Genomic DNA, 8,972 nt, shown 5'->3' on the forward strand with positions numbered 1-8,972 from the left:
AGCCCCCAAAGCCCTGCTACATATAACAATTACATATAAAACAAAAAATGGAGAAAATCACCATACAAAACCTTACATATTGCCATGTCATTATTAAACTCGCATGATGAACAATGTAAAAAACAATTGAAAAACCCTCTAAAAATTATGATTTTACCTATCTTGTCCCACATATCTATATGAAAGTGGTACTGTTGTAAAACAGACTCTTAACCAGCTCTATAGACCAAAAATTAAACGAGTTATGCCACTTGGAAAATGGTAATGCAAAAATGTAAAAAAATTTTCCTGTTCCCATCTGCCTGGACCTCCTGTTGCTGACCCCGGATTTGGAAATTGCATAACATATTTTATGATCGGTTTTCTCTTTTTTGTTTTTGAAGATCTCAAACAGTTACCAAACTTACTAAAAGTTATATTTTTTGCAGATTTGAAAATAGAGTGACATATAGGGGGTTTCTAATATAATATATTTCAAATCTCATTAAAAACAATAATGATCCTTAAAAAAGTAAATTCTGAAGTCTCCTTGAAAATACGGAAAACTGATGTTTGATTTGTAAGCCATATGACCTCAAAAAAAAATATACAAACATTTAAAAATTCTGAAAAAATAAAGCAGACATATGAGAAAAGTTATAGATTAGTAACTAACTTGGTTGGTAAAACCATCAGTTGGAAACGAGATAATTTAGAATTTTAGAAACAACAATTTTTTTTTTAAATTTGCCATTTAAAAAAATATATATTTACAGAGAAACCCAATTAAAACAATTCTTATCAGCCAGAATTTACCACTAACATGGGGTACAATATGTGACAAAAAGCTATCTCAAGACCACTTTGATAAGTTAAAGTGTTCAAAAGTTATAACTATATAAAGCAACACATGTCAGACTACAAAAAATGGGGCTGAGACTTAATTAAGCTATAAACCCCTAAAGGGGTTAATAAAGACTGTGTATTGTGAATATTACATGTTGGTGTGCATTGCACTTGTTGTCCCACTGAATTTTTTGTTTGTGCATTTTTCTAGCATAGGCCTCTTTCCATGAATTACTGTATATATTTGCAAGCAATGGAGCCAGTATAATTGTCCCTGAATTGCTAGAATGGAGTATAAGGGAAATGTCAGTAACAATTGTAAAATAAATGTGATATTGTATTTTCCCTTTCCAGCTTGTATCCACCAATTACAAACGATTCCCAACGGCAGGATTACAAGCGAGAGTTTGATTCTGACCTGAAGCGATACAAGAAAATGTGTGCAGAAATGGATGACATTAACACCCAGCTGCAGAAGCTGAACAAGCAACTAGACGGACTAACTGAGGGCACCACCCAGTACCAGGTACGGCACAATATCCAGGATTAACCCTGAACTCTTTTCAATAACATCCAAACAACTTACTATATTTCCTCTTTATGGTTGCAGGGAGTAGCAGAGGAGTACAATAGATTGAAGGATATTAAAAGAGTAAGTGTTTCTTTATATAATAGCACTATTTTACTTGACCTGCATTTTTTAATTTAGGTATTTACATGTAACTTTTACATATTAGTTTAAGGCTAGTCGCACACAAGTTAATCTGCTGTGACATATCTGCGGTTCATTTCAGCTGCTCTGTGTTGGGTCGGTATATCTAGCAGACATACAGTGAGGGGGTTTTCTCAGAATTGTCTGGGAGCAGAACTGTTCGAGCTGCCGATGGAAACCAATCAGAGCTCAGCTTTCATTAAATGAAGAACTGTGGGAAAATGAAATGAGAGCTCTGATTGATTGCCACGGGCAACTAGAACACTTTTGCTCTAAGACACTTGTGAGTTTTGTTGAAACAAACTCGTTTGTGTGCAACCAGTCTAAAGGGTTATTCCTGTTACAAATATAATTTCTACAGTAAGCGCTATACTGAAAGGTGCAGGTCAACCAAGACATCTGGAGATAGGTTTATGTACTTCAGACAGGACCTGCATATATAAAACATTTATTATGTATTCTATTGATACAAGTTAAATGTCTGTAATGAAAATTACTTTAAAGAACGTACCTTAAAAACGGCACTAAGAGCTGCCTACTAAAGTAAGCAGCTCCTAGTACTAAAACAGACGCACCAGTGTTACACTACTAGGGATATCGGAAACCTCCAATAAGGCTAACAAACACTGCTGCGCTGTACACTAGAAACGCTGGACCGCTCTCAAAGTTCTCTGGCGTATTCATGAGGGGCCGGTCTGAGGCGCTGCCTCTTCCCCAGAGCGCCCCGCCCACTCCATAAGCCAGTGGTGACTGCCGCGCATCGTTGCGGCAGTCACTGCCCCTAATACCGCCCCCTCATGAATACGCTGGACCGCTTTAAAAGCGGCACGGCATTTCTAGTGTACAGCGCAGAAGTGTTTCCGATAACGCTAGCAGTGTAGTACTGCTGCGACTGTTTAAGTACTAGGAGCTGCTTGCTTTAGTAAGCAGCTCCTAGTGAGATTTTTGAGGGTGACTTTAACTGTACATATATTAGAACCAGGTTTTGTTCAAGCGCAATCATTTTCAGGTGGGGGTGAAGGATTTTTGTGGCAGGTGTATCTAAGGATGTCTTTCTATAGTGTAGTTTATGTTTGGCAACGCTTGACTAAAAAGTATCTTATAATTTTATTTAAAAAAAATAATAATGTGAATGAGCTGAACTCAAGCTGTGGCTTATGTCCACAATATGACATACTAGTTTATTTGAACCTCAAAATCAGGAGCAAAGTTTGCTCTGTAATTTCCCTACTACTCCAGTTACTGAATATTGCTAATCTTCATGGTTATCAGTATTAACCACAATCCCATTCATGCTAACCAAATAAAGAAAAAACACTACGTCTTCCTCCAAAATAAAATCAGAAGCACAGCTTTGCCCTCAGTGCCATCTACTGGATTTGTAGCCTAGATCCATCCACGGGGCCAAGGCCAACCAGTTGATATCTGATGTCTGGGGGTACGAGGATAAGACACCAGTTATCTGATATTGATAACCTACCTTAAGAACTATCAATAATCCAGAAATTAACTTCTATTACTACAAACTGGCCCTGCACAAGTTTTCTGTTGGACTTTGCCTGTTCTTTTATATGCAAACTGCTTGGACATGTATTTAAGACATATGTGTTGCACGCAACTGATTTGTGTCACGGCTGCACTATAGCAGGGGCAACACAAATTTCTGCAGTGAAAGGGGCATTCTGGTGCACAGTCGGAACGTGCTCCATTTTAAAGATGCACCAAAAAAAGTTGGTGCATTCTGTTGGAGCAGTGCAGGGAGTTCCAGATTCATGAAGAATATGCACCACAATTCCTGAATCTGTTGCACCCTGCACACTGTTTTTGATAAATGTGGGCCACTGAGGACCAAGGAACCCCTTCATTTATACATTCATTTTAGGTGAAATTCAAAATCATGTTAGACAGGAAGTCCTAAATGCCCAGTCTAAATGAAATTGGTAGGGAAATAGAGAAAGAAAGGAAGAAAAGCTGGCAATGGTATGTCATCACCTTGAGCAAATTTCGAATAAAAAGCTGATTTATTGCTTAAAAAATTACCTTATATACTCGTGTATAAGCAGAGTTTTTCAGCACAAAAAATGTGCTGAAAAATGTGCTAAAAAAAAAATTAATACTCATCTTCCGTCTCCCCCATCCTCATTGGCGAGTCCGCTTCTCTCTGCTTTCTTCACTAGCTGGCAGTCGCGTCCAATGCGATCTGACGGCGGGCGCACACTATGATGCGGCGGTGTCGCCGCTGATGATCGCGTGGACGCGACTGCTGGCTAGTGAAGAAAGAAAAGAGAGTTTTTGGTGGTAAAATTAGGGGTCTCGGCTTATACTCAGGTCGGCTTATACTCGAGTATATACAGTACTGCAGCAGGGGCATTGCTATGATCGAAACAATTTGGGCCACAGGCTCCAATGTATATGTATGGAGTAACGTCAACTGCACATACCTCCCACCCACATATGCTATCGCTAAAAAACAACAGTGCTTATCACATACAGCTACATAAAAAAAACAGTACAGGTCTTTGCCTATTACATCTAGTGATATTGAGGTCATTGTGGCTATCACACTTAAAGTGGTATCATCATGAATAGTATTTATAATATATCCATAAAATATGTCATAAATATATAATAGGCTGGGTTCCCCCTTTGATTCCTACATCAATCTCAAAAACAAGGGGCAGTTGACCCCCTTCACACAGCTGGGCAGATTGCCGAGTTTTACATTCCTGCATGGTCTCTCTCCATTCAAGTCTATAGAGTTATCAAAATAGCCGAGCAAATTGACTCTTTATTTGCCCGACTGCGCAAAGGGCGTTAGCAGTCCACTGTTTTAGAAATGGCCCAGAGGGATCCGCACCTGTAATGTATTTAATGTAGCCTCTACCCTTAATGTCCCTTAAAGGGGTATTCCCACAAAGACAAGTTTCTTATATGTACTCAGTATAAAAAAATGACACATTTTCTAATTCACTGTTATTAACAAAAAAGTCCAACTAGTCTCTACCAGTATACACTACATTATACACTACAGTATTAATTTTCTCCTGGACATGACTCTGGGTCTTCTAAATTTACCTCCCAACTTTTGGGCAAGAGCGAAAACGCCCTTACCCTTTTTCTAAACCATGCCCACGGTCCCACCCACACACATAGTATAATATCGACTTTGAAGGTCCCCCCTTGGTACAATGCCCCTTACTTTTGCCCCCCCCCCCATGGATCCGTATAATACACCCTAATGCAACTCTGAAACATATAAAACCCCTCTTTAATTTTATCCTCAATTTACATTTGGTCCATTTTATTCTGTGGCCTCCTGTTCTCCATCCTACTCCTGTATCCCCCTGTCCTTCAGCCTCATCCTGTGGTCTATTGTCCTCCATTCACCTCCAGTAGCCTCCTGTCCTCCAGCATCCTCCTGTCCTCCAGCCTCCTTCTGTAGCCTCCAGTCCTTCAGCCTCCTCTTGTCCTCAAGCCTCATTCTGTGGCCTATTGTCCTCCAGCCTCCTCCTGTAGCACCCTAGCCTCCAACCTCCTCCAGACCCTCCTGTACCCCTTGACATCCAGCCTCCTAATCCTGTGGACTCCTGTCCTCCAGCCTCCTCATTCAGTCGTCTCCTGTCCTCCAACCTCCTCCTCCTGCCCCCCAGCCTGCACCAGCATCCCCCTGTCATCCAGCCTCTCCCTCCTCCAACATTCTCCTCCTGTACCCCAGCATCCTCCTGTCCCCCAGCATCCTCCTGTCCTCCATCCTCCTCCAGCATCTTCCAGCCTTCTGCTCCTGTCCCCCAGCCTCCTCCTGTCCTCCAGCCCCCTGTCCTCTATCCTCCTCCTGTCCTGCACCTGTCCCCCAGCTACCTCCTTCAGCATCTTCCTCCTGTCCCCCAGTCTCCTCCTCCAGCATCCTCTTCCTGTCCCTAGCCTTCACCTGTCCTCCAGCATCCACCTCATGTCTCCCAGCCTGCTCCAGCATCTTACTGTTGTTTAGCCTATTGTCCTCAGCCCTCTCCTCCTGTCCTCAAGCCTCCTCCTGTCCTCCAGCCTCCTCCAGTCTCCCAGCCTCCTTCAGCATCCTCCTGTCCTTCAGCCTCCTGTCCACCAGCCTCCTCCTGTCCTCCAGCCCCCCTGTCCTCTATCCACCTCCTGTCCTCTATCCTCCTCCTCTTCTCTATCTTCCTCCTGTCCCACAGCAGCTTCCTCCTGTTCTCCAGCCCCCGTCCTCTATCCTCCTCCTTTCCTCCAGCCTCCTTCTCCTCCAACATCCTCCTCCTCGCAAGATCACGCTGTATTCCGTGTGCTGCCAGGTACAAGCGGCTGCGCGCACTCGGCACTGCAGACACATGATGCCGGGAGCGTGCAGCCGCTGCTCAGCGCGCCCTCACCCTTAGCTGAGTCTCTTAGCTGACACCATCCGACGCTGATTGGATGGTGTCAGAATATTTTAGCATACTCACACACCCCCACCCGTGCTGCAGCTCCTCCTTTCTGACGATACAGACCCCCGGAATCGTCAGATCATGGGGGGCATATCTCCGGAACGGAGGGGGCTAGAACGAAAATTCCAAGTGCCCCAGAATCATGATACTAGCGCCTACATGCCGGTATGTTTAGTTTGGGAAGTCTGGGGTGGTGATAGGTCCTCTTTAAGGCTCCTGTCTGCAGTGCAGAGGGTCCCAGGTTCGAATCTCAGCCTCGGCAAAACTTTATTTAATTTAATTACAAAAAGAGCTTGTGTCTGGGGAAGCCCTGGAGACCCATATATGGACAGATACTGATCTGAAGCTGATGACATGGTCCCTGCTCTCCGGCTAAGCCGAAACTTCTCTGAAAAGGATTCCCTGCCCGATATCTGCTCTGGGGAACCCTAGGAGAATCTGAACCTGATGACGTGGTCCCTGCTCTCCGCTAAGCCCGACACTTCTCTGAAAAGGATTCCCTGCCCGATGTCTGTAGAAGCCATTCTGTACTACCAGTTCAGGCTTTCAAAGTATCCATCCCATGGATCTCATCATTTCTCTGTGTCAGATACTAGTGAATGTTCAGAAGGTAAATGAAAGTGTATATAAACCTGTACCCTGATAATCTAACCACATTGTCGGCTCACAGAACTAAATGGATCATGTGACTGCTTAGAGAGTCCCCGCCCACACTCTGGAATTTTACACTGACCATCACTGAGTAATTGGAGCTAAAACAGCAATAAGTAAAATTGTAAAGTAAAGGGTTCAAAATTATCTTTATTGTGTTAACATCACTAGGGGGATTGAAATTTGAGAATTTTCTTTCATGGGAAAACCCCTTTAAATGTGGCCCACAGATATTCTGAATGACAGTGTCATTATACATTTAAAGTGGATTATACATTTTAAGTGGATGCAGTCAACTGGGTCATACATTTTATGTAATGGGACAGTCAGCCAAATTAGAACTCAAAGGTCTGACTCCCGTTACAGGCTCTCATGGACGTAACAAATTATATCTACAATGCTCTACTTTTGCAAGTCACATGTGTGAAAAATGCACCATACAAGTCTATGGAGATGCATCAAAAACGCATTGCACTCTGAGACACATGCAAGTCCAATGCAAGTGCAATGCGTTTATGATGCATCTCCATAGACTTGTATAGTGCGTTTTTTACACATGTGACTTGCAAAAGTAGAGCATGCTGATTTAAACATGTGTTTAAAAAAATCTGCGTGTGTGCGTGAAAAAGAAAGCGAATCTGAAAAACCCATTGATTACAATGGGTCAGAGTGCAATGCAAGCTCTGTGCATCAAAAGCACGTACAAAACACTCGCGTGAACAAAGCAAGTGTGGAAGGGGCCTATTAAAATTAGATAAGTAAATATGGAGTCATGGTCATGAACTTGTGGTTAGAAACTTTTCCTTTCAAGGCCATTTGAAACTACCCTATGATCAATTTCCTTTTTTTCTTTGCTTTTCTTAGACTCCTGATTACCAAACAAAGAAGATAGAAACCAAGCAACTAAGGAACAAACTGTTTCATATCAAAAGGATGGTGAACAATTACGACAAAGGAAGAGATTGATCCACAACAAAAACGCAATGCCAGATATGTCCACTAGAGGGAAGCCAACACTGACAATTTAAATAATGCTTGCGATTTAATGAAAGATTTGCACCTTTAAAGATTGTAGCCATTAATCTATGTTTCATTTGTCATTTCTAAAAATGTGGAAAAGTGGAGACTGGCTACATCTCATTCTATTTAATGGTCATAGAATGGTATATTACTTTGAGGTGCCTTTTGCAATGCCTTATTGCATAATTTACTACTTATCTACCCAAACTACACTCCATTTCCTATTTTATTTTAAATTCCTTCAGTGGAAACATAATGTCCAACTTTTACTTTTCATATAGCAATGATGATTTATTGATGATGTGTGAGCACATATTTAAGACACGGGAACTTTTGTATTTTTTTAAGCTGAGATTCATGTACCTGTATATATTTAAAAGCTGCATTTTTTTTTAGAAAAGATGACTAGCATCTCTTGTTGGGAAAAATGTGAAATAACTTTACAAAATATCTAGCATTACCTGAAACTATGATGATAGCAAGAACACATGTTTTATTGATGGAGATTTTAGCTGAAAACCAGAAGTGGATTGAAGAAAAATGAAAGATAAAAGAACCAACTCAGCTGTCAATTTATGTTCCTATCCTGTGTGATTTACACCTGGTTTTGGCTTTAAAGAGAACCCGTCATGCAAAATAACCCCCCTAAACTAAATATATTTTCATAAACTGCCATTAGAGAGCATTGCCTCTATCCCTTCATTGTCCCTCTACATGCCTGTAAACCTAAGCAATGAGGTCCTAAAGCTGTATGCAAATGACCTGTGAAATGTCCAATGAAGCATTAGCATATTCAAGCTGTCCACTCTATTCATGAGTGGGAGGCACAGCCACACCCCCAGTGCATGACTGACAGCTTGTATAATGGTGTGAGCCTGTATAATGCTGTGCTTCCTGGTGCTGGTGGCCACGCCCCCAGCAGCCTGTGTGTGCATGTGTGTGTGTGTTTAGGAGAGATACAGCAGCTCCAGGCTGTAGCCATGTTACAGCAGAACATGTCAGATTCATGTGTAGCTGATGTCTGTGTCTCTCACCTGTATATTAGGAGGATGCAGCATGTCAGCAGATGCAGCACTGATACCAGCAATACTTTACTATACATTACACACAGACATGAGCAGGGGGAGGAGAGGGGAGGGGGAACAGGGGTGACATCACTGCCTCTGACCATGTGACCAGCCTCATTTACATGATAAAGAATAGATGATTTTATAATGATTAATGTATGAAATGACTAGATAAAGGCTGGGATGGGATCCTTGTGAGCTGCTCCAACAGGTAGTAGTGATAGGACAAGTGACACAGACCTGATGACAGGTGTCCTTTAA

The 8,972-nt window shown here is 42.1% G+C and overlaps 1 protein-coding gene across 2 annotated transcripts in view; it reads left to right on the plus strand.

Moving 5' to 3' along the window:
• LOC140063952 (occludin-like) overlaps window positions 1–8,256 on the plus strand; it is a 29,683-nt gene extending 21,427 nt beyond the window's left edge. For both annotated transcript variants that reach the window (XM_072110277.1, XM_072110285.1), the window contains exons 6-8: window positions 1,180–1,351; window positions 1,436–1,477; window positions 7,489–8,256. In XM_072110277.1, the coding sequence (XP_071966378.1) occupies window positions 1,180–1,351; window positions 1,436–1,477; window positions 7,489–7,590 (316 nt within the window). In that variant the 3' untranslated portion in view covers window positions 7,591–8,256. The remainder of the gene's footprint in view (window positions 1–1,179; window positions 1,352–1,435; window positions 1,478–7,488) is intronic.
• The last annotated feature ends 716 nt before the right edge of the window (window positions 8,257–8,972 follow it).

The sequence above is a fragment of the Engystomops pustulosus genome, chromosome 1, assembly GCF_040894005.1.
Source record: "Engystomops pustulosus chromosome 1, aEngPut4.maternal, whole genome shotgun sequence".
In the NCBI taxonomy this organism is placed as follows: domain Eukaryota; kingdom Metazoa; phylum Chordata; class Amphibia; order Anura; family Leptodactylidae; genus Engystomops; species Engystomops pustulosus.